The following is a 27811-nucleotide window of genomic DNA, read 5'->3' on the forward strand; positions in this document are numbered from 1 at the left end:
ATACCCAGGGTGTAAAGATGATTACACAAGATTGACAACTGTGTTGAAATTGATAAACTTGAAGGCAAGAAATGGTTAGACCGATGCTAGTTTCATGGAATTACTTGAACTATTGAGTGATAATCTTCCAAAAGGGAATTCACTTTCAAAACGAATGTATGAGGCAAAGAAAATTTTGTGTTTGATGGGTTTGGAATATGAGAAGATACATACGTGTCCTAATGATTGTATATTATTCAGAAATGAGTATGAAGGGTTGAATAAGTGCCCTAAATATAGGACTTCAAGATACAAAGTTAAGAAAGATGATGGTGATTATAATGAGATGACCAAAGGTCCTCCTTTGAAGGTTCTGTGGTATCTTCCAATAATGCCACGATTTAAGAATTTATTTGCTAATGCCACAGAAGCAAAGAAATTGAGATGACATTCCAATGAGAAAATATGTGATGAAAAACTTCATCGCCTAGCAGATTCTTCTCAATGAAAAATAATAAATCAAAAATTTTCTCAATTCGGTAGTGAGCTAAGAAACCTTCAACTAGGGCTTTGTCCGGATGGAATTAATCCATATGGTAATCTTAGTAGTACACACAATACTTGGTTGGTGCTCCTCATAATTTACAACTTGCTTCTTTGGTTATGTATGAAAAAAAGTATATCATGTTATCTTTGATGATCTCAGGGCCAAAACAGCTGGGAAACGGTATCGATGTGTATTTGGTACCTTTGATTAAGGACCTGTAGAAATCATTGGAGGAAAGTGTTGATGTGTTCGATGCATATAAACAAGAAACCTTTAATTTGCGTGCCGTGATTTTCACTACAATAAATGACTTTCTGGCATATGAAAATTTGTGAGGATGCAGTGTTAAGGGGCATAAAGCATGTCTAATATGCGAAAAAGACACTCACTCCATGTAACTTAAACATGGAAGGAAGATTGTCTACCTTGGTCACAGAAGGTTTCTTAGTCGACATCACCGTTACTGTAAGTTAAAGAAGGCATTTAATGGCTCACAAGAATATCAAATGGCTCCAATACCATTATTTGGAGAAGTTTATCAACAGGTAAAGGGAATTAATATGGTTTTTTGGTAAAAAAAAAGAAGAAGACTACTGGTGAGAGGAATATATGAAAAAAAGATCTATCTTTTTCGATATTTCATATTGGCAAAGTCTTGATGTGAGGCATAGTCTAGATGTGATGCATGTGAAGAAGAATGTGTGTGAGAGCCATGTTGGTACACTTTTACATAGTGGAAAGGCTAAGGATTAAATCAATGTAAGACGGGATTTAGTCAAAATTGGAATAAGAAAACTCCTCTACCCACAAGAAAGAGAGGGTAAGAGGGTTTATTTATACCCAGCTACACACACATTATCAAAGGAAGAGAGAACAAGTTTCTGTAGTTTTGTTAATAGCATTAAGGTGCCACAAGGTTATTCTTCTAATTTGAGCAAACTTGTTTCAATGCACAAGCTAAAGATAATAGGGATGAAGTCTCATGATTGTCACGTGTTGATGCAGCAATTACTTCTAGCTGCTATTCGAGGCATTCTGAAAAACGATGTGAGAAGCACTATTACAAGATTTTGTATGTTTTTCAACGCCATTTGCAGCAAAGTCATTGATCTTGCTGAGTTAGATGAATTAGAAAATGAAGGTTATGTGATGCTCTTCCAATTAGAAATGCACTTTCTTCTATCATTTTTTGACGTTATGGTCCACTTCATGGCTCACATTGTGTGAGAGATAAGACTTTGTGGCCCTGTGTGTTTAAGGTGGATGTACCCATTTGAGATATACATGAAAATCCTAAAAATGTACTCTAAGAATCCTTATCGGCCTGAGGCATCAATTGTTGAGAGATATGTAGCTGAGGAGGCAGTTGAGTTTTGTAATGCATATCTTGATATGATAAAGGCAGTTGGACTTCCTCAATCTCGATATGATCATGGGAGAAGCAAGGGAACATGAGGTGTCATAGTGAGGTCTATGTCAAGAGAAGTTGTAATACTAGCACATCTATATATTTTAAACAACACAGATGAAGTTTTGCCTTACTTAGATGCTCACAAGAATATGCTAAAGAACTTGAATCCAAAAAAAAAAATGATATGCAACTAGCCAATGAGTTTAACAAGTCATTTGTAGAGTGGTTCAAGCAAAAAGTGTTAAAAGATGGTAATCCTTCTGAGACAATACAAAAGCTAACTGCAGGGCCTTGTTTTGAGGTTGTGTGTTGGGGTGGATATGACATAAATGGTTATTCATTTTATACAAAAACCCAGACGATAAGAGTATTATACACAACAGTGGGGTGATAGTGGTAGCTTAAGCTATGCATTTTGCTAGCTCAAAAATAGAAATCCAACATTGGCATCAATGTCCTATTATGGATTAATAGAAGAGATATAGGAGGTTAGCTATACCAAGTTTAAAGTTCTTGTCTTCAAATGTAAGTGGGTTAATAATAATGCTGTGCAAGTAGATGAAGCATTTGGATTTGTTTCAATCAATCTTGAGAGGGTTGGATATGGAGATAAGCCATTTATTTTAGCAAGTCAAGCAAAACAAGTGTTTTATGTTACCGATTTAGCAAAAAAGAAATTATCTATCATATTCCAAGGTAAGAGGCAAGGAGTTGGTGGAGATGACAGTGACTTAGAGTTTAATCTTGACGAAACCTCACCTTTCATAGCTACTCGACCTAAAATAGCTGAATTAGATTTAATAGATGATGATTATGCTGTTAGAGATGATCACTGTGAAGGAATTTGGGATGATAATCATTGTAAGGCCTAAATAAATTATTTGATGTTTCTTCTTAAATTCATTTCGTATTTATCATTTATTCATAATGTGTTTTTTGGTTAAATATAATTGGTGTTTTATGTTAACTTTACTTGATGTTTTTTATTCTTACATTTATTGATTGTTCTTTGAATAAGAAATGGACGGATCCAGTCAACAGGATTCTGGCGATGACGGCTCCTTTACTAGTAAGAAAAAGGATAGAGGGCCAACTCGTATGAGGCATTTGGTTTTACATGATGAGACCACATAACTCATGATGATTACAGTAGAGTTCGATGATGATTTGAAATCTGTAAGTCCTAAAAGGGCTCAATTTATTGGTTAGGTAGGTTATCTCGCATGCAGTAAGATTGGGATTGACATTCCTAATTGGAGGATGATAGATAAAGATTTGAAGCAAACCATTTGGGAGGATATTTTGGCACATTCTGAATTCTTTTCTCTATTTGTTTCAATTATAATTGATTATTTACTTATAACTTTATTGTATTGTATTGCAGCTGACATTTGATATTCCCGCAACTGAGGAAATGGGAGACTGTCTATTTAAGCAACTTGATGAACGGTGGAAGGATTTTAAATCCATACTTACAAGAGAGTATCTTTATGAGACAAAAAAAGGTGAGCATCCTAAAAATCGATACTCTTTTGTTAGTGACGAGGTATGGGAGAGGTTTGTGAAGCAACATCAAGACCCTACATTTCATGTTTGGTTTCTTCAAACTTAGTTTTTAATAAATTTTATATTTCATTTAACTAAACTAACTTTGTTGAATTTGTTTTATTGTCATAGGCACTGAGCAGGAAGAATAAGCAAATATCTGAGCAAAATGTGTACCCACATACTATGTCTCATGCAGGGTACAGTGGGTTGGAAAGAAGGATGATGGAAGAGCAGAAAAAGAATGCATAGATGGCTGTTGCTTCAGATCCTACTGGCTACATTCTACTAATCGAGCAGAAAAAAATAGAAGGCCGTGAGGGTTAAAGGGGGTTAATATATCAGTCCAGAGTTTGCTGCTGTTGCTGAGAAGATTGTAAGTAATATCTATGCATTATGCTTTATTAATTACTTTTTACAATTATCTTAAATTGAATTTGTTGCTTTAATATTACACGATACACGTGATGAGTAGTTATCCCAAGGTACATTCATTCCTAATGGATGGATGGATATCTTGGCTACTGTCATTAGAAAGACCGACCGTCTCAGTAAAGTCAGAGGGGCCCCTAAAAGGAATGACATTAAACAGTTCTTTGGCCCTGGTTCATGAAGAAGCATTGGATCATCCTCCGCTGACATGGTATCTAAAGAGGAGCTTGACCAGTAATTACAAGAAGAAACAGAGAGAGTTCGAGTTTAACTCAGTCAAGAACACAAGGCAAAGATGCAAAGGATGTATGAGGAGTTCGATGCCAAGTTTCAACATGCTATGATGATGACGGTCACGACCGAATTCCAGATGCGTCGAGTGTCTGAACCATCACAGGTAATAATCACACATCTTTTCAAATCTTCTGAAGGTTCATTTCATCCATTTTAATTTATTTAATGTGCCTTAAGTGATTTCTTTTTATGTTTTAGGGTTCATCTATGATGAAAAGTAGAAAGAATAGTAATAATCAGACGCAACAGCTGACATTGTCTGACTTTGACCCTAGCCCTAATCCTGCCCAAGACAATGGAATACCTTGTGCTCTCTATGTGAACTTTGAAGATTCAACTCTTCATGTAGCTAATGGTCGAGCATGCCTGGGCACAACAATCCTTGGTAGGAAAGTTCCGAAGGATCAAGTGAGGGTGACTATGGATAAGATTTGTAATGGTTAAGGTGATGCACCAGTACCCAACCCTACTGATGAGGTCTGACTACTGGTTTAGGCCAAAAAAAATTTCATCTTGTGGCTAAAGAGACTTGTTGGAAGGCCTGTACCATCGAAGAAGGCGACAGGGAGCACAAATCCTATCCTCCAGCCTCTTCCTCCTGACATTGGAAATTAAACTTTCCACGGTGGCTTACAATCGTTGTGTTTTATTCTCTTTTCAATGTTGAAAGTATCTGCTTCCCCTCCAAAACCACCGCGAAAAACCTTAATTAACTGCCATTAAAAGCTTTTTTTCTGACAGTGGTGTATCTTGTATATAGGGATAAAGTTAGAAAGTTGTTATATTTTAATTGAGAGTTAATAATGTTTAAGGTTTTTTCAATTTGTGGGAAATATATTAAAAGTACCTTATAAATGAAATCAAAGAAGTACTAAATATTATTTTGTAATTTGATTCGTTCAATTCCATTATGTTGTGGTTCAGGATGTTCTTCACTTATTTCTCCAAGAGTGATAATGGGGTTAAGTCGTAATGTGTCAAACTAACATAGGAGGCAGAACTTGTATAAGCTACTTAAATCTAACAGACCTAATTAACTTATTTAAGTTTTGTCTTAATAAAAATATGTAGGATGTGACATAATATATTGGATATGAAACAATTTTGAATTTAAGGGTTAGTATTGGAAATATATTTGCAAAATTATGCATATATATATTCAATTGATTAATACTCCTCTGGTTCTTAATATTAGCGGTGCTTATCACAATAATGATCACCATATGCTCATTGTTATAATGCAATTTAGAAAATTTAAAATATGTTATAAATGGTTTAAATTTAAAATTTTTAATAAATAATTCTTTCAATAATAAATTTATTTTTTAAAGAAGTGTTAGTTATAAGATTAATTATATTTTATTTTAGATTCTAAATTTGTTAAAATAAAAATTACTTAAAACATATAAAATAAATAAATTAAATATGGACCATTCAGAATCAATTGGATGGTCCATCATGCTCTTTTTTTTTTTTTTTTTTGTAATCACCATGGAATGTGCTCCCCAAATTCCATGGGACGGTGGGCTTCCAACTTTTTGAGGAGTCTTATTATTTGAATTATGTAGAAGCAAATTTCTTTTTTCAGAAGTCTACTTCAGCTTTAATTTCTCCATACGAAGCAGCATCCTAATGGTCGGAAAATTAGTTGCAAAATATTACTTCTCCGGTCTTTAATATAGAACCTAATTATTGAGTTGATTTTTTTTAAAGAAGTGTTAGTTATAAGATTAATTATATTTTATTTTAGATTCTAAATTTGTTAAAATAAAAATTACTTAAAACATATAAAATAAATAAATTAAATATGGACCATTCAGAATCAATTGGATGGTCCATCATGCTCTTTTTTTTTTTTTTTTTTTGTAATCACCATGGAATGTGCTCCCCAAATTCCATGGGACGGTGGGCTTCCAACTTTTTGAGGAGTCTTATTATTTGAATTATGTAGAAGCAAATTTCTTTTTTCAGAAGTCTACTTCAGCTTTAATTTCTCCATACGAAGCAGCATCCTAATGGTCGGAAAATTAGTTGCAAAATATTACTTCTCCAGTCTTTAATATAGAACCTAATTATTGAGTTGATTTTTTTTAAAGAAGTGTTAGTTATAAGATTAATTATATTTTATTTTAGATTCTAAATTTGTTAAAATAAAAATTACTTAAAACATATAAAATAAATAAATTAAATATGGACCATTCAGAATCAATTGGATGGTCCATCATGCTCTTTTTTTTTTTTTTTTTAATCACCATGGAATGTGCTCCCCAAATTCCATGGGACGGTGGGCTTCCAACTTTTTGAGGAGTCTTATTATTTGAATTATGTAGAAGCAAATTTCTTTTTTCAGAAGTCTACTTCAGCTTTAATTTCTCCATACGAAGCAGCATCCTAATGGTCGGAAAATTAGTTGCAAAATATTACTTCTCCGGTCTTTAATATAGAACCTAATTATTGAGTTGATTTTTTTTAAAGAAGTGTTAGTTATAAGATTAATTATATTTTATTTTAGATTCTAAATTTGTTAAAATAAAAATTACTTAAAACATATAAAATAAATAAATTAAATATGGACCATTCAGAATCAATTGGATGGTCCATCATGCTCTTTTTTTTTTTTTTTTTAATCACCATGGAATGTGCTCCCCAAATTCCATGGGACGGTGGGCTTCCAACTTTTTGAGGAGTCTTATTATTTGAATTATGTAGAAGCAAATTTCTTTTTTCAGAAGTCTACTTCAGCTTTAATTTCTCCATACGAAGCAGCATCCTAATGGTCGGAAAATTAGTTGCAAAATATTACTTCTCCGGTTTTTAATATAGAACCTAATTATTGAGTTGATTTTGATCTTAAATATAAGATTCATTTATCATATTCATCAATTTTCTCTAAATCCCCCTTATGGATACTCCTTTAATTATAATCAAGTAAAAGAGGAAGATGAGGTATTAAGAAAGATGATTATGGTGTTTTAGGAAAAACGAATCACATTTTTTATAATTAACTAACTTACCTAACTTTTTTAATCTAATCAAATTAGTTAAATGGGTCATATTAAAGATCAAAGGAGTATATAGATAGCTATAAATTGCAAAAGATGAGTATTAAATATGTTAACTATGTTCTTGTTCTTTAATTACCACTAGTTAGTGGATCTAGTTCTCCACAAAAAGTAAGAAATTTCGTGTATTTTAACTAATTCAAAGTGAAAAAAGGGTTGAATCCTCAGCAAAACGGGGATAAAGTCGAGCAATTCTGTATTAGAATTTGGAACGCCAGTTGTAAATTCTTCATATATCAACATCAAATTTTGGAAGCTAAGGTTTGTGAAATTTCAAAACCTATATGTATCAGCTAGATATTTTCAATTTAATTTTCAGTATCAAAAATTGATTTTTTTTCCCTATAAATTATTCACATGTGCGTGCCAAATTTTGGAAGGTGACTATGAAATTTCTATATTTACGTGTTAGCTAAACAAATTTTTCAATATTCCTTGAGAAAATTGGAAACTTAATTTGTTTCGAATTTATATTTCGGTGTCAAATTCCAAAAGGATAAAAAAAATCCTATTCAATTAACATATATTGTTAGAGGAATTTAATTCTTGTGTTTCTTTTTTTGGAAATTTACTTATGATCGTGTGTCAACTTGTAATTGGATCTTGTGTTTTTTTTGGGGACCTGGAACTTGTAATTGGATCTTATATTTCATTTTATGATTGTTTTGTTTCAGCACATTTTTCCGTTTGCTCTATTCTCATTTGCATTGGGCTTCAATAGTTTGTTCTGGTTCCATAATCTAATAGAAGCTCATAAGAGTTGAGTTCGATAGAAGAGGTTTGCCCTCTATCTAACACTTTATTCGACTAACCAATAAATTTATCTTTTAATCAACCAAACCATACAAACGCTTAGGGATTTTATCGCAAACTATACAGGATCTCAATACTCTTTGCTATAGAAGTCTCACTTCAATACAAATTATACTTAAAAGTACCAAAATAAAAAAGTAGCCTCAAATAAGAAATTAATAAAAACTGTTTTTTTTTTTTTAAGAATCAGTTCCTAGTGCTATGGCAATTAAATATAATATAGCATAACGCATTCAACGAGTACATTAGAGCGTTCCCTTGATCCCTATAAGATTTATCACTTGGAAAAATGTTAAATAATTGGGGTGAGTACTAACGTCTCAGCAACCCAGAGTTCAACCATACAGATACAACCATTACCCAAATATTTTCATATTAGCTAGGCAAATAAATATTGCAATAGCTTAAATAATTATTAGCAAAAGATATAACTAATTTAATAATATACCATGTTCATATGAAATGGATGCTTCCTCCCTTATTGCTCCACGAACCTTATTTCGTTGACTGAAACCATGGGCTTATACACGGTCTAGCCCACACGTTGGACTGACCAAAACTACTCTAGTACCTAGGATGTATCTGGCCAAAGATATAGAGCCCAAGCCTAAACTATGGCTTCCCTCCTTGAAGAACAAAAACCAGGAGGTGTCACTGTCCCACGTTCCCCCTGTACAAACCTCGCTAGGTAAGTATTAAGGAACGGGTCCCTAAAAAGGCCAACCACTTTGCGCTAAGTAGAGGCAAACCACGTGGTCATAGTTTATTACAAATATCTATATTATAAATTCCTAAGTCCAACAGCCTATGCATGTCATGAATATGTAACAAATCCATCATATGCAAGCATGCTTGAAAGAAAACCAATCACCATAAATTTTCACAAAACAACCAAAATGTATTCATGCTTGAAAGAGAATTTAAATACCGTAAAAGATAATACTATCATATCCTTTTACCTTTTCAGTCTTATTTATTTGTATTAATTAAGCTGATAGAGTCAATACAAATTTAATCATGATAGATAAAGATTGTACCCATATGGAAAAACTCCAAGTTACTTGGTTTCTTCCAGCTCTCCAACAATCACAACAAAAATTCCAATAAAGAAGGCTCTCAAAGAGAGTCTACAAAGTCAATAGGGATATCATTAGCTATTTTTCAGGGACTTGCGAAATAACATTAAAAAAAGCAATAACTATGAAGGTTAGTTATGGACTTATGGTCGTTATATATTTGGATGCCTTCTCAAGTCAACGGCATCGGTTGAATAATTGAATGGTTTTCCAAATCCAGGCATTCTTTCATTTTTCATTTTCATAATTTGTTATGGACAGTTTTAAAATTCCTTTTTTATCTGATTTATTAACTTCATATTAACAATTTTTCTTTTCCTTGTCTTCATTTGTAGAAGAATCAGCTGCCTCAAATTTATTAGATGAAGAGGAACAACCAAATAACTAGTAAATGTTGGATTGTGTGCTGCTGGATGGACTTGGTTCTATTATTTTCTGGCTTATTTTCTGGATGAGTGTTTTTGATGATGTAGTGTAGTCATTTGGTGATGGACCTATTGCCTCATTGGACATTTGGACTGTTTGTTATGTTTCTTTACAGTTTGAGACCATTTTCTAGTCAATGGATTTGGTTCTGTTTGTTATTTTCTAGCTTGTTACTTGTTGGTTGTTCCTCCTTCCTGTCCCGCCAAGATGACAAGATCCATTACATGATTAACTTTGTTTTCTTACTGTCCCACTTATTGAATACTTGAATTATCATGATGTCACTGGCTAATAGTTTATTTTTCAGTGTATCCTCACTATATATTGCACGAGCATTTAGTAAATGACTAGATATAAAGCTATCTGTTATTGTTTAGATTGTAAAATTGTCGATATATGAAAAGTATATCTCCTATTGAAGGCCCAGATCATTTAAAATCTCCTATTAAAAGGTCCATAGCATTTTTAAGAAGCCCACAGCATTTCTAGAAGGCCCATAGCATTTTTTAAAAGGCCCACAGTGTTTTTCAGAAGCCATACAGTGTTTTTTCAAAAAAAAAAAAAAAGAGTACCGGGATGTCCCGGTCCCGGTCCCGGTCCTAGTCTCATCCCGTCTCGATTGGGACAATATCAAGGCAGGACACGAGACAAATTTTTTGTCCTGTTACTATTCATTAGGACGGGTCCATCCCGGTCCCGTCCCATCCCATCCCGTGAACAGCACTACATTTCATAGGTAAAACTAGAGCTGGAAGTTGACTATTCCAGAACCCATGTTTTATCCATTAGACAATTTTTGCTTTAATTGTTTTTATTGTTTTGGTATGCATAACTTGGTCTTATCCTTTCCTATTCATTCTCACACATTTTCATTCATTCCATAAACATTCTAAACAAATACGTGGCATCATTGGCATTCATATATGTAATTTACATAATAGCAGAATTATACATAAATCCTTAACTAATCATTAACATCAATAGTTCTCTACTTTCTTCTCCTTCCTTCTCATGCTCTCCTTCATGCAATCATTGTGCATCATTGATTGACCTAAATGGTTGATTAGGGAGGGATGAGATTTGGGAGAATCTTAGTAGCAAACAATAACCACCCAAATATACATGGCAAGCTAGGCATTCATAACATGCTTGCAACTTAACATTTTTATAACATAGTGACATGTTTGGTAATCATCATGTATTAACCATAAAACACATAGGCCTATTACACATTTCAATCATATTCACAATCACAATGCATGAGTTTATAAAACCATAGAAACACAGAACATGTCATACATGCAAGCAAATACCAAGCACATAAGAACAGGGTAAAGTTTGTTACCTTGTGTCCTTAAGCTTTCTTCTTTCTCCTTTTTGCTTCCAACCATTAAGGTTGCTTGCTCAACCACATCCAAACTTTCTCTCTGATGCCTCAAGATCCTAATCATAGCCACAAGGGTCACATTACTCATTAGGATCAAGAATTATACAATATGGAAGACTTATGTCCTTAAACTTAATCCCTTCTTCCTTAATTTATAATATAGTGTTCTAGCTTTGTAAAAATTGCTCTCTTAGGCCAATTCTAAACAATTTTACCCAAGGAATCCAAATATGAGCTTAGATTCATCAAAATCCAGCTCCTTCCCTTGGTCTTAGGCCAAAACCGAATTCTGCTACTTAATTTCCAGTTTTGATTCCAATGCTTCCAACTTCATTCTTTCATCTTATCCCTACACAATTTTTCATTTTAAACACATTAGAAGAATCAAAATCATCAAAATCACATCCTAGGCACAAAAACCGAGTCTGGTCAAAACATTTCCTCAAGTTACACAATCATGAAGTTCAACCAATTTCAGCATAAAACCACTTGATTCGTGTTCTTTTCAAGGCTTTGAACATTATTTTAACATTAATTTCATCTTCTCCTAATCTTAATAATTTCATACAGCATAACCCCCTAAGGTTTCAAGCTCTCAAAAATCATTAAAATCCATAACCAAACTCAACAACAATAAGGGTAGTGAAAACTACATCAAAAATTATGAACATACCTTGTTTTGGAGCTTGATCTTGCACATGACCACTTGGGCTTTCTTTGTCCCTTTTCTTTCTCTCTCTAGAAACTATTTTTCCAAAGCTTCCCCAAGGTTTCCTCTAGGTTGGACAAAAATGAGGGAGGAGAGGGGGTATTTATCGAAAAACAAGATTGAATCTAGGTCGTTGATCTTAAAAATGTGTGGCTTGATCTGGACCGTCCATTTTTTTTAATCTTATGGTGACAAGTGTCTCATGACATCATGATTACATCATGCTTATATCATCAATCCACATGCTTTTATCCAACCGTACACGCGTCTTGCATCCGATCGTACACATGTCTTGCATCCAGCCATACATGTAATAACTTCTTTTCCCATCTAACTGTACACTTGTCTCCTCCATATTCCTTCATCATTTTGGCATTAAATAGAGAGGAAATTAATATAAAATTTGTGCAAAATATAACCCTTAGGCATTCCTCCACCTATCTTGTCATTCTGTATTGTATAGGGTACTTTTTAGGGTCTTGACTTTTTCGGGACCACTAGGACATGTTATGGCACTATTTTTTCACCTCAAATAAACCCACATGATATTACATAACATGCCTAAAGAGGGAGTGATGCTCTTCTCTTCTTCTTCCATTAAAATAATTAATAATATTTATTTCAGAGTGATCTTGACCGAATTCTTTCTACCGATCCACAATTCCGAGAATCTATCTCCTGGTATACCAATACTACTTATTTATCACAGGGAATTCGTCTAATTTTTCTTAAGTCAAAAATCAACCTCTAGACATTTGACTTTGACTTTTTTTGAATAGTATGTAAATATGCTTAAAATTCCATTAAAACCAATCTCTTCGTTTTCGGGGGACAGAATTATTTTTAAAACCTGTGATAATTCCTCAAGTATTTCTCCCCATTTTTATCTGATTATCTGAGGCCTCCCTGTACTTTAAATAATTCATTTTCAATAATATTCAAAATCAATCAAAACCCTGGGAATTCCACAAATTCCTTCCAAGGGCATTTTCATCATTTTTAGCCTCATATAGGCCTCTGAACCTTATTACTATTTTTTGGAATTTTCTGAAGTTTTCAGGCCTTAACCTACCATTTCTCATTTTTTGGGATTTTTTTTTGGATTTTCAGGCATAGTTTTTATTTTTGCCCTTGCCAATCTAAAACTTTATAAAATTACGATTTTGCTACTAGTTTGGCTTAATCTCGAAATTCACCTCATTGAGGCCTCCAACATAACCTTTGGTCTACATTTATTTCTATTTCTTATTTCTGGGCCCCGAAACTTCTGAGTCTCTAACTTCTTCTTTTCTCAGTTTCAAAAAATTTTCTTTTTGCAATTTAGTCTCTCGTAATCTTGTTGTCTTTTCAGGGAATCTCTAAGCCCTCGCTCTCTTCTTCTTGTATCATGTGTTTTTGTTTCAAATTCTGCCTCTTCATACGACTATGCATATATTTATATATAAATATGCTTGATAGAAATATGAATAAGTATGTATGCCTCTATATATATATTATCAGATCATGAATTTTGGGCCTAGAAGTACTAGAATTAGCTAAATGAAGGGGGAAAAAACATTAACACAGTAGTCAATGGTGTCAAATCAGTCTCATCCCTTTTCCTATTAATGTATATGTGTGTATATTCATGAATAGTAGTTGTCAAATATGAGGAAGGAGAGAGACGAAAAAAAGAAAAGAAAAGTAGGTACATAGCTTAATAAATATATGTATGTCTTAGAGATGATGATAAGAAGACCTACGATGAACTAAGGGGAAAAGGATGAAAGGAATGAGGTAAAGAGGAATTATGAGAAGGTAATAAGAAAAAGAAAAGAAACAAGAATGAAAAAGTTTACCTTGAATGTATTTTGATTTATGAAGATGGAATGTTTAGAGTAGAAGAAGGAGTAACGCTTTCTGAAAAGCCACAAATTCATAGTCGTGCAACAACTAAAAGAAACTGAGTGGCAGATAAAGGATAAAGAATGAGTGGGTAGGAAGTAGGGTTAAGCTACTATATCTTTAAAGTTAATAAATCTTTATTTATTTAATTAATTGATTTATCTTATTGTTATTATTATTTGAAATCCCATTAAACCTAAACATATAACCGATTTATATGAAATCTACTAGAATCAATCAGTATAATTTTTTTTAATGTTAAACTCAATTCTTTTTGTTTATATATAAATATAGGTGTGTGTGTCTATATATATATATATATATTTATTAAACTTCATATAACAGATTTGAAATTTGAATTTCAATCTATTTCATATCATCATCATCATCCATTGCCATTTTTTTTCCTACTTTTATTTTTAAATACCTATGCACTTATTTACAATTTTGTCTTATTTTATTTGATTCTCTTTTAAATATATCATTTTCTTGAATTTATTATTTTATATATATATTTTATTTGCATGATCAAAGATTTAATCCAAACTTTCTATAAATAACTACTTATAAATTCAAATAAAATTTGGGATGTTACACTCTATATCATGAAGAATCAATCTTCGAATACCCATCGAGAGGGTTGTTCACATTTTGTATCCAACAAGACCTTGATAGGATTGTCTTCAATAGAAAAATATCATTGTTTGTTGAAAAAAATAAAAGCCCATAACGTTATTATCTTTTTAATTAAAATTGAATATATATTATAATTTTATAAAGATAATCTCTTCCCTTTTCTCTTTCAATAAAAAAAAATTCTTAATTAGATCAAGGGTACCACCCGCGTTAGGTGGTTTTCCCTTCAGTCCCTTGTCCGGGAAAAAAAAAAAACAAGTCAAATTTTATTTTGTGTCCGAGATTTTGTTACCCATATTGCTACTCACTCACGTCTGCGTTTTTATATTAGCGCCTGGGTGAGCATCGCATTCCTTAGGTAAAAGGTTGGTTGTGTTGGTGTGTGATTGGATACTGTTTTTACTTTATTTCTTAATAACTTTATTACTTAATATTGTTTCGTTAATTGAGAAGAAAAGATACAGATAACTAAATTTGCTAACAAAATCAAATCTAATGATTATCAAGAAGAACATATACAATATTCTGAAATTAATCCTAATTTAAAACAGAATCATAAACGCATAAGAATTTATTAATATTAAGCACTATTAAATTAAATTGCAGAGCATTTAATGAAGTTAAGTACGTATTGTGTCCGAGATTTTGTTACCCATATTGCTACTCACTCACGTCTGCGTTTTTATATTAGCGCCTGGGTGAGCATCGCATTCCTTAGGTAAAAGGTTGGTTGTGTTGGTGTGTGATTGGATACTGTTTTTACTTTATTTCTTAATAACTTTATTACTTAATATTGTTTCGTTAATTGAGAAGAAAAGATACAGATAACTAAATTTGCTAACAAAATCAAATCTAATGATTATCAAGAAGAACATATACAATATTCTGAAATTAATCCTAATTTAAAACAGAATCATAAACGCATAAGAATTTATTAATATTAAGCACTATTAAATTAAATTGCAGAGCATATAATGAAGTTAAGTACGTATTGTCCAAAGCACAACTCATAAGAGATTGCAGTATTAATATTTTAAACTTCATATAATTATAATATTTAAGATTTTCTTCCATAAATATCATATAATTTAATTTCGGGTTGTTTTCCTTAATTTTCCCCATTCTCGTACTCGACCGGTGCTGCCTGCGTCTTGCCGCTGCCGCCGATCTCTCTCCCCTGCCGCCGATCAGGTGCGTCTCTTTCCGATATCTATCCATCCTCTTCTCTCTCTCTGTCGATCTCTCTGCCTAGGCCATTAATCCTAGAATTTGTGTAATTCTATGTTAGAGATTGACGTGTAGAACAAATGAAGATCTTTTTGCATTTTTGTCAATATTGTTGGTTCTTGGCTTGGGTTCAATGGCAGCCTAGACTGATTTCTATGTGTGTGTTTTTTGGGTTGGGATGGGTGTTCATGGCCGTCCACGGTGGCTTTTGGAGTTATATAGCAAATTCGTTCATTCTTTCTTTCCATAATTGGAAAGCCATCACATGAAATAAACGTGCCGGATAGAATAAGGGCTTCGAGATGTGTGATTATATGTTCCTAAGAAGGCTACATTTGGTTCAATGTTGGAGAGGGGTTTGGCTTGTATAACAAATTCAGAAACTACACTCATAAACACTTATAAACATGTTTTATATGTAAGTTGAGATAAAATTCCTCATATACTTATCCTGTATTCCATTATCATGATTAAAAAAATTGTTTATAAACCATTCCAAACAGTTTTAACAGGTTCATCATCGTAGGTTTAGGGTTTTTTCATCAGTAGGTTTAGGGTTTCTTAAAACTTCTACTTGTATTATGCTCACTTCGTAACTTGATCATTAGTATTAAACAAATAAAAAAAAGGGAAAAAAAAGGAGGGGAGTGGAGGGACGGCAAAAGAGTGTTTTGTTTGGTTGGAGGGAGGGGAACTGATTATAAATTAATAAATATATTCTTAGTTATCTTTTAAATTATTTAGATTTTTTTACCAGCAGTTATTTAGATTCACTGAATATTCATGCTAGAATTACTATTTCCTAATGTATGAATGTCAGAAGACCTTTTACCTCACTTATATATAGTATATAATAAAATTTGTTCGGTCAAAAAATATATAATAAAATGTGTTTATATACATTTTAAAGGATAATTTTGTCAACCTCAACATATTTCGGCATTATTTTTAATTAATATGCGGTTTTTAAAATCTTACAACGTCTACAGAGTAGAAAAATGAAAATTTTAACATTTTATCTTATTAATTTTATAATAATTATAAGATACTTACACGCATGTCATGTTTTATTTTATTTTTTTTAATACAAACACACGCATGTTATAGCATTAAAAAGCATACAATATGTACGTGGATAAATGCAACGTGGACAGTGAGAGGGAGGGGGATTGGAAAAAGGCGTTTTAGTCCGGAGGGCTAAAAGACAAAAATAGCCCAAGAAGGGGGGGGGGACTAAAAATGAGATTAGAGACACATGAGAAGTTGCGGATTAATGTTGAGGGGTAATTGAGATGCTTAACTAATTCTACCTTTTAATATCATTCTAGTAAATGAGATTTTGGTAGCATTTCATTTCAAATATCTGGAAAAGTACTTGCCCGTGTGGTAAATTTATGTTCAATTGTTGGTTGTTTTAGGCAGAGACTCAGGATGGCTGCCGCCGAAGCTAACAAGCCCATTGGAGAAACTTCTGGTGGTTACTTTTTGAACCTCTTTTAATTTTGTCTTTTCTGTTTACACAGCTTAGTATCTAATTGTGAACCATTATGTTTCCTGCTATTGGCTTCAGGTGTGAAGAAGAAGGAGGTAAAGAAAGAGACTGGGTTAGGGCTTTCAATCCGAAAGGCAGACAACTTTGGGGAGTGGTATTCTGAGGTACCTACTACAAATTATCATCAATTGTATTTCTTGCTGTGCCTTTTTATTTTTTATTTTTTTGGGTATAAGGGGAACCCACCACCTGATATCTGGTGTCTTTGACCAACACTTGTTGGTTGCTTCTTTTTTATTATTATTATTATTATTATTATTATTATTATTATTATTATTATTATTATTGTGTTGAGCTTACAGCCTATTGTGACAATCACAATATTATGTGTCCAAGGTTTTGATGACTGAAGCTAAAACTGAACTTTTGTAAAAAGGAACACACTATTGTTTTTAGTCGTTTGACTTTGGCTTTTGGGTGCAAAGATTAGATATTTGTCAGGCTTTTCCTAATTAATTTTCTTTTGATGTAACATGGCAGCTAGTTGTCCGTGCGGATATGATTCAGTACTATCCCATATCTGGATGCTACATTCTTTTTCCATGGACAATGTCAATCTGGAAGTCAATGCAAGTGAGTTCATAAATTCCTTTCATGCCCATTATTGCACCTTATTTTAGTGTCTATATAGTTTGGAGAAGCTCGAAGGTAAGTCCCTCAAGCAATGGTAATGTTGCCTGATTATGACTCGGAGGCAACGGGTTCAAATCTTGTAAATAGCCTTTTCTCTTACTCCACTTGGTAAGAGTCTTGTGTACTAGACCATCTTTTTATGGTTTGGAGAAGCCCATTAGATTGGTTTAGCTTTTGAAGGAACTACGGTTCCTTGAGCACGAAAAAGGATTTCCAAATACTTGGGTTGCTCAAATTCATATTTTGTTTAAACTTTTAAAAATCAATGTGCAGGACTTTTTTGATGCAGAGATGACAAAAAGGAAAGTTGGGAGCTGCTACTTCCCATTACTTGTGCCTTATTACTATTTGCAAAAGGAGAAGGATCACATTGAAGGCTTTGCACCAGAGGTGAAATTTATTTATTTATTTATTTTTAAAATTTTGATCAATTTTCAAGGTCTATTTAATTTAATTTTTATATTTGAAGGAACGTCATTTAATAGTCTTGTAGATTATTAATGTGCTTGTGAAAATGGAAACTTTGTGCATTTTTAAATCAGATTGTTGACTCATTGATTTCGTTTAGCTAGTAACAGTTGTCATAATAATTGTCCAGAAGTTGGATTACCCTGAAGAAGGTAATCTTTTTGTTTAGAAATATTATTGTTATAATATTAATTAATGTCTTGGGTTTTTTCTGGTTCCAGGTTGCTTGGGTTACAAAGGCTGGGGATACTGATTTAGAAAACCCTATTGCTATTCGCCCAACTAGTGAAACTGTCATGTATCCATCTTACTCTGACAAGATAAAGGGACATCGTGATTTGCCTTTGAAATATTATCAATGGTCCAACGTTATTAGATGGGAGTTCAGTAATCCCATGCCATTCATCAGGTATTAGATAGCTTTCATTGGTCTTTTTTTTTCATGTTACGTAACATGTAATTAGGGATTTAGATAAGACTTTGTTAAGATTCATTAATTACTAGGATTTATTTGGATTTTAAATAGATTTAAATAAGATTTAGATATTATTATATTTTTAGGAGGATTTAGATGGGAGTTAATCATATTGATAAGATTTGGATTAGATATTTAAGTAAAATTAGGATTGCCCATGACTTCTAAATATGGGTGGTGATGAATCTTTTCTCTTATGTTTTGATTTATAGAATTATCCAATATAATTCCAGTTCCTCCTTTTCCTTTTCTCTTTTGTTCTTCTTCCTCTTACTTTTTCTTCTAAAATTCGCTACCATTACGCCTCAATGTGTTTGGATAGGTGGCGCTTTGAAGTTTCAATGTGAAAATTAATGCACACTTTCAAACTTAACAAGTTGACTCATTTTGGAATATCAAGTCTCTAGTCTTTTAATATTCTTTTGCAGTGCCTTGTGATCAGATCTGTTTATCCTTTTGTGTTTTAATGGAAGTTTCTTAAATAGTGAATTGGTCATAGTGATGCCCTTTTGCAAAACAATTAAGCTTTTAAGAAATTGGAAATGTGGTAAATTAAACATGATTTATATAGTTTTCTGGGTTCTTATAGGAAAAGAAGAATGTTTGATAGTGTTTACTGGTCTTCATACTTCTTTTGATTGCAGGAGCCGTGAGTTTCTCTGGCAGGAAGGGCATTCTGTTTTTGCAACAAAAGAGGAGGCAGATGCAGAGGTTTGATGTTAGATATGATATCACATATTATTGCTCGGATATCATGTTTAAAACTGCATTAATATAATAAACTATTGAACTTTTTGTGCATGCAACTATGTAAAGGAGAAATAAGTCTGGTGGTTTTTAAAATACTTCTCTCTCCATTTGGGTACTTTTTGGTCACTGCCAATAATATCCCAGAGATTATTGTGAGGGCAATTCAGGTGTAATTGCATATCTTCCATAATAATATCGAGTTTAGCGGAAACTGGATCTCCATGGCCACGTTTTCTTTCCTTTTTTTTTTTTTTTTTAAATTTCTTTGAATTTTGAATATGGTATGAACTTTGTAATTCTGCCAAATAAAATACCAGTTCATATGATATTAAGCGTTGAATTCAGAAATTGTAAATCCATTAAATGAGTGCAGCAGGTTTATGGTTGATCAGGTTGGAAATTATGTATAGGCAAAGCCAGACATGAATAAATAATATTTTCTTCACAGTGCTTGATTTAGAGCAAGACTTTGTGCAGATAAAACTATGTTTTCATGGAGAATCCTACAGTTGGATGACTCGAGTAGAATAATGATCAAATTCTAATATGCACTGATAGAGCTTTAATTACCAATTTGTACGGAAGTTAATGATTGCAAGAGGAGGCACATTTATGATGTTGATATGAATTGAGTGAAATTTAGAAGATGAGTGATTTGGTATAATGGCTAACTAAACGAATGAGTATTTACATGAAGATAAAGATATACCAAATTAGCAAATGGCCTTGTAGTCTAATGGTATAAAAGCTCCTTTATAAGTGAGAGGTCACGAGTTCAATCCCACTTATAACCTCAAACTATTAGTTCTTGTTCTTCTATTTAATCAAGCATATCCCATCGTTTATTATATGTCATTGATTACATCATGTCACTACATTCATTACATGTCATGAACTGTGCTACAAAGGTTTTTGTTAGTGTCTGTTTTAATAATCCTTCAATCTTGATGTTTTCATGATATACTAATGGATCCTATTTCAGGTACTTGATGTGCTGGAATTGTATAGGCGTATATATGAAGAATATTTGGCAGTTCCTGTGATCAAGGGTAAGAAAAGTGAACTGGAGAAGTTTGCTGGTGCACTCTACACAACCAGTGTTGAGGTACATACATCACATCTCACTTCCTTGCATGATGATGACCAATACACTGAAATGGTGAAATATAATCTTGTTTATACAAATTGGAATTACTAGGCATTTATTCCGGACACCGGTCGCGGTATTCAAGGCGCGACTTCTCATTGCCTTGGCCAAAATTTTGCTAAGATGTTTGAGATAAACTTTGAGAATGAGAAGGGAGAGAAAGCAATCGCCTGGCAGAACTCATGGGCCTATAGTACTCGAACCGTAAGCTTTGATTTTCATCCCTATAATCGCATATATTGCGAATTCCTATGGATCAGGAAGTGTTTTATATTTTTCCTGTTGTTTTTTTCACAGATTGGGGTGATGGTGATGGTACATGGAGATGACAAAGGCCTTGTGCTGCCACCCAAAGTAGCATCTGTTCAAGTTATTGTGATTCCAGTGCCTTATAAAAATGCTGATACTCAAGGTATATTTGATGCTTGTTATGCTACTGCGAATGCTTTGTGTGAAGCAGGTATTCGTGCTGAGTTTGATTCTAGAGATAACTATTCTCCTGGTTGGAAGTATGCACACTGGGAATTGAAAGGTGTTCCTCTGAGGATTGAAATTGGGCCAAAGGATTTGGCAAACAACCAGGTCACCAACCTTATGTTATTAATCCATAAACTCTTATATATTACCTCTGATCTTTAATATAAAAGTTAGTTAACTAATTTAGACAAATTAATGAAGTCAAATAGATTAGTTACTTATAACAAACATAACATGATTTGTCTAAAATACTCAAGTATAACATTAGTAGATATAATTAGTTTGAAAAAAATGATAAATATGAGAGATAAAGTGAATTAAAATATTGTATTAAGGACCAAATCTAACTCCAAACTGAATCTTATATTAAGTACTGACGTAATGTGCAATTTTTCCTCTATGTTGGTCAGTTTGTCAATGAACAATGATTAACAAATTTCAGATCATGCACAGGTAAGGGTGGTTCGACGTGATAATTGGGAAAAGGTAGACATGGCTCGGGATAATTTGGTGAAGCAAGTGAAAGACTTGCTGCAAAATATTCAACAAAACATATTCAATGTTGCAAAACAAAAGCGAGACGCGTGCATTAAGGTTGTGCATACTTGGAATGAATTTGTGGAAGCTTTGAGCCAAAGGAAAATGATCTTGGCTCCTTGGTGTGATGAGGAGGTATGGCTCGTGTGAAAGAAGTTCTACTTTTTTGTTTCAAACTTTCAGATGTCTTGATGATGTATCTTTCCCAGATTTGCATTTTCAATATGGCCTTGTTTTATATATAATCTCAACTTGTTTTCTCCCAAAATAAAATAATTCTTGACTTTCTTAGTTCAATTTGATATGTAATATTTATATTACACTATAAACTATATCTTATACATTTTTTTTGGTGAAAGACTATATCTTATGCTTAGGACTGGAGGTAGTTGTTTGTAAAGTTGTCATGTCTGGCCCTTCTTTGCCTGTGTCTGGTGTGTGTGTGTGTGTGTATTCCCCCCCCCCCCCCAACTCACAGTTTTTGCTCTTTTTTTCTGTTTTAAATCTTTGATTCATTATTAGGCTGTGGAAGTTGATGTGAAAGCAAGGACAAGGGGTGAGATGGGAGCAGTTAAGACCCTTTGTACTCCTTTTGATCAATTAGAACTCCCTGAGGGTAACATTTCTTTCACCCTTCTCTATATGTTTGTATTTGTTGTTGACTTCAGGTGATGAAATCATCTGTACCTATAGTTTTTCTGTGTTTGAATTTCTGTTACTGTGCTTTCCTTCATTGCTTCCTCATGCTTGAGCTAGACCTCTTCGCTTGCATCTTCATTTGATAATTTATACTTCCTCCATCCCTTATTTTAAGATCAAAATAATTGAATTGTGATTTAAAAAAATTGTTAAAACTACTTAAAAGTAATAAACATGTAGGAAATATATATATTTTTCAAATATGTCTTCATTTATGAGTGGGTAAATGAGAGAGAGAGAGAGTTATAATAAGAAAATGATGAAAGAGAATGTATGGGAAGAATTCACTAGGGGTATAATTGATAAAAATCTCGGAAAGCCCTGAAGTGGATCTTATAAAAATGAATAAAGGGATTCAAAATTTTGGATCTTATGAAAGGGGATGGAGGGAGAATGGTATGAATCTTACTTCTTCATGAATTTAAAATTCTATTTTGTTTCTGAATCTTACAATTTTAAGGTCCTCTGATTCATTATTTTACCATTGAGAATTTACTAATCTTAATCTTCACATTTGTCTCCGGCAAAAAAAAAAAATCTTAATATTTGTCTGATATAATATGTTAACTTTGGGATTTAGTCTCCTTGCTGCAAATATTTGTTTCTGCCTCTTTATGTTTTGATTTGAGCATTAATTAAATCTGTATTTTCTTGGAGATGTCTTTCCTATTTTATGCTTGATGTTTGAATTGTGCATAAATATTTTTTAAATGAGCACTTATATGTGGAATTTCCGACTGTCTTGTGGTTATTTTTTTGCTTAGGTACTAAGTGTTTTGCCTCAGGAAAGCCTGCTAAGGTATGGACGTACTGGGGTAGAAGTTACTAGACTATTACATTTGTAATGAGATGTTTTTAAATGTGAATTTTTTGGGAAAAATATTTTCCTACTGAATTGGTGCTGGTTTAGTTGTAATTTAGCATGGCTTCAATTATGGCTTATTGTTAAGCTTCTGAATACTCTTAGAATTCATAAAAGGTATTTATTATTAGCTCATCATAAGTGACTTATAATTAGAATAGAAGTGAAATTAATTTTATGGATGTAATACACACTTTATTATGTAGTGCTGGATTCGCAAGCTTATTGTTAAGAAGTTAAACTAGTAGAATCAATTAAAAGATAAATTATTGCTAGATCATCCATTTTGTTTCAATCTTGGCCTCCTAGTGAAGATTGTTTTATTTTGGAACAATAACGGAATAATGATATTATTTTCTTTTGATTTAATTATAAGACATTTGTAATCTTTTATACCCGTTATTTATATTAATGAATTGTATTAATTTATTAATTCGTGAATTATAGTCATTCAACAATTGTTGGCCAAAAAAAATCATTCAAAAATTATACATGTATCAGGCGGGAAAACAACAATTATACATGTACTTGTATGACATGATAAACAAATTTATATTTAATTTTCTTGCTCCGTCAAGATCACTTTAAAAAAATTTCAAGCTCCTAAAATGATAATTATCTCATTTTTTATATTAATGTTATGACATAGTGCTTCTTGAACTATTTTTAAAATTTTGATATTTAATAGTATTTAATTTAAAATAAGTAATTAAAAATTTTGATAAAATGAATATGAGAAATTTAAAAATTGACATAAGTATTTTCCACACAGTGACATTTTATATCGCATCCAAGCATTTATGATTTTTTTTTTTTTTAACAGCTGAGCCCTCTAGAGGTGTCCTTTCGTTCTCGTCATCATAAATGCCGATCTAGAAAAATAAATATAAATTAAATCTTCTTCCCATCTTGAATATGAGAATCATTTAAATAATTTAATTAAATTAGGGAAAATAATTAAATTAGTAAATTATAATAAATACGATTTTTTTAAATATGTTTGTTTAAAACTAAATTTCTCAAAATTTACATCTTTTATAAGTTTGATGCTACTTTATAGAACTTTAAAAAAAATTAGAAATGAACTTTTTATGGATTCAGAATATTTTGTTACCGTGTTAGAGTGAATTTTTAATGTGTAAAATTTCATTATTTTTATTTTGTTCCATAAATGAATTTTTTTAATTAAGTAAAAATCTATTTGGTTGGGTAAAATATAAATGGAAGCTTACATTTTTTTCAGCCACCGGAAAAAAAAAAAAACAATGAGAGATTCACATTTTATTGAAATATTATGTTAGAAGAAAAAATCCTACCACTTTGAATGAATACCTGCATGAGAATTTTCTTTTTTTTTTTTTTTTGAAATTTTCTAAAGAGGAATTACAATCAAATCCCACAGAAAAGAAATAATTACTAAAAGGTCTCAATAGCAACCTCAATAGACTATAATAACAGGTTCTATAATGAGAATGGCAATATTTGAGACTTGTTTTTCAATTGTTTTCTTTGCTTGGGACCTCATTGTAATTCTCCCATGTTCTAAATTATTTATTAGAAAATAGTATAATTTTTCTATATGTGGCATCAGTTAAATTCTCTACTGTAGCAAGCATTGCTCACTTCATAGGATATATGATTGCATTATTAAATACCTGCTCAATAGGAATAGTTTAGTAAAAAATGATTAATGTAGGATAAAAGTCTTCCATTTAGAATAAAAACCAACTCCCCAATTGGACATATTAGAGAAATAACCTCCTATATCACGTTTTCGTATATTTTTTGTATATTAATAAAATTTTCATATAAATGAAATAAAAAGAGCTTGATTTTTCAAATAAAAGATGTGGTCCGGATTCAAAAGAAATCGCCATAGTATTTTGGGAACAAAGAGTGAACACCTAATTAGTATATTAAGCATTTATATCCAGCAAAAAATTGCAGAATAGAAGCTGGTACATGCTTTCTACCAACAGGCCATTGATCGTCCAATCCAACAAGAAGATATTTAGAAAAGATCTATATACAAATTTTCTTGACTAAATATGAGAAAAAAAAACAGAAAAATACCCTTAAATATAAAATCTCAGGTAGGGGTTAATTAGTGAAAAGTAAAAACCCATATCAAAATAGGAGTATTGATTTGGTATTTCTAAATGTTGATAAAAGACAAGTTTGTCATTGATAAATTGACAAAAAGAAAGACAATGCAGAAAGCAAGTTAGTATAGTTTATTTATATAAAGGAATTATCAATCGGTATAAAAGAGTTGTCTACAGGCTTAACAAAAGGGCAACATGTGATTTGCCTAAGTTTTCCAATTAGTTTGCCTTGTAATGAATCATATTGATTACTTATTGTTAATATATATATATATATATATCTATGAAATTGTTCTCAGTTTATTTGTAAGAATTGTCAACGACCCTAATCAATTGGCAGCATGTAATTTGCCTAAATTCGCTAATTGGTTTGCCTTATAATGAATTTTCATGATTACCTGTTGTCATCCATAATATCAAATAAATCGTTTAGGTCCTGCGGAAAAATAGCTCAGCGCCAAGATGATAAAAAGCTTAACACCACTTGTTGTCAATCTGTTTAAAAGAATTGTCAATGCATCTAATAAAGTTATAATGAATTTTTTCGATTACTCGTTGTTAATACATATAAAAGTGTTATTAATCTATTTGAAAAAATTATCAACATGCCTAACAAAATAATAATGAATTTTTCTGATTATTTATTGTCAATAAAAGTATTGTTAATCTATTCAGACAAGTTGCCAATGTTCCCAACAAAATTGAATTTGGTACATCAATCTAAACTATAGTAACGTAGAGTAATTGGGTTCATTCCTTTTCAGAGAATTCAATTTAAATTTGAATATTCTCACTTGCACGTTCCCAAAACCTGAAATTGTACTTCTCCAAATCGCATGTGTTAGACCATTATATTTGAGTTGTGTTCATTGACTTGGAGGGAGAGGATGAATAGTCTTTGGGTATCAAAAACTTTATTACGCTTTAGGGTGTGTTTGGTATGAGGGATTTGGAGAGGAGGGGAGGGAGGAAGAAGGATTTTAATCATTTTTTCTTATTTGGCAACACACAAATTTTAGGAAGGGAGGAAAAATTCCCCTCCCCTCCCCTCCAAAATTGGGATCGGAGGATTTGGAGGGAAATGACAATATTTTGTTATATTGTGACAATTATACCCATATTTATTTTTAATATCCCCATACTACCCTAAATCATTTTTTTCTTGTCTCTAGACATTGCTTTCTCCTTTGTGTGCCCAAATATTTTATTCAAAAGGGATACAATACAAGCTGTGGCTGAATATTACTTTAGTATTCTTTTCAATAATACTTCACCCTTTAGAGTATATTAGAATTTTACTATAAGTATTGCTCAATATATTAAATGTTATTTACAATTCTATTTTATTAAACATTCTATAAAATTTTAAAAAATAAGTTTAAATAAAATAAGGGCAAAATTGTCTATGTCAAAATATTTTTTCCTCTCCTCTAATGAACCAAATAAGGTAATATTAAAACTTTTCCCCTCCCTTCTCCTCTTTTTTTTATAAATCTAAACAAGGTATTAGATTCTGAGCTCTTCCACGCTTAGCACTACTCCACAACACAAAAGCATCCTCTCTATGGACCACCTTGTCTCCCGCAACCATATCTTGCATGTCTACTCGAAGCGCTACGATGGTCCTCATGAGCAATCTGCCAAGAGCGTCGATGACGACATGGGTACCACATAGAAGAGATGGCATGGTTTAGGAACAACAAAGAAGCTAGTGGGAAGGTCGCAAAGAACAACGATGATGTGGAAGATGATAATGGCAGTAATAATCCCATCAGGATGGTTGCCTACTACTCTTGAAATTATTTGTGCAGTCAGGCTTAATCGTGATGGAGGAAATATTAGAAATTGAATTGTAATAAGGTAGTTACTAATATTTAATGCAATACCTATGCTTGGAATGATATAGAGGAGACCAGTGAAAATGTGAGGTGAAAGAGAGTGTTAGCAACATAAGAAGAGAGGGTCAAGATGGTAATTTAACAACATTCTCATATCCGAATTTAATACCTGGAGTTTAATTTAGTATTTGTAGAATTGAAGTCACTGATTTGGAATTTTAGAATTTTGATAGTATTTACATGAGATTTTTTTCATTAAATATTGTAATTTTGGGATTTATGATTTTAGTGGAAATTCTGCCAGATTTTTAAATTAACAAATTATTGCTTAATTAAATTTTATTAAAATTATTGAAGTTTTGCTTATTGATGATTGCAAACATAGATATGAATTTTTCTTCTTTAATTTGTTTTGTTTTGTTTTTTTTTTTTGGAAGTGGTATCAGATCTTTCTTGCTTCTTAACAAATGGTATTAAAACTAAGAATTTGACTAGTTTTGATATCATGTGAATCACTAACACTATATTATATTGCTATTCTACAAGGATAAATTTCAAGGAGCAAAATGATATGCAAGAAATGAAACTTTATACAAACAAACATTTATAATATAGTTTTGAATCTCATAATCATCAATACATATCAATTGTCCTCTAAATACAAAATTTTATAATCTAATTATTTTTCGTATTTGTTTAGTACTTACACAATTTTAAATAAATAAACAAAATCACGACTCAACTAATCTACACAAAAATTAATGGGATAAGATTATAATTTCTTAAAATATTTTTTTAAACATAGCCACTTATTGTTAATAACAATCACAATTTTTCAAA

At 32.0% G+C, this 27811-nt stretch overlaps 1 protein-coding gene across 1 annotated transcript; it reads left to right on the forward strand.

Moving 5' to 3' along the window:
• The first annotated feature begins 8697 nt into the window (after window positions 1-8697).
• Window positions 8698-22995, forward strand: LOC114752820 (proline--tRNA ligase, cytoplasmic-like). The gene is made up of 12 exons (XM_028941524.1): window positions 8698-8771; window positions 16952-17084; window positions 17461-17553; window positions 17887-18003; window positions 18303-18490; window positions 19201-19267; window positions 20289-20411; window positions 20505-20657; window positions 20751-21035; window positions 21384-21602; window positions 21990-22083; window positions 22931-22995. The coding sequence occupies exons 1-12, from the start codon at window positions 8698-8700 to the stop codon at window positions 22993-22995; spliced, it is 1611 nt and encodes a 536-aa protein (XP_028797357.1).
• The last annotated feature ends 4816 nt before the right edge of the window (window positions 22996-27811 follow it).

The sequence above is a fragment of the Neltuma alba genome, unplaced genomic scaffold, assembly GCF_004799145.2.
Source record: "Neltuma alba isolate B1F8T4 unplaced genomic scaffold, ASM479914v2 tig00007566_pilon, whole genome shotgun sequence".
Classification (NCBI taxonomy): Eukaryota; Viridiplantae; Streptophyta; class Magnoliopsida; order Fabales; family Fabaceae; genus Neltuma; species Neltuma alba.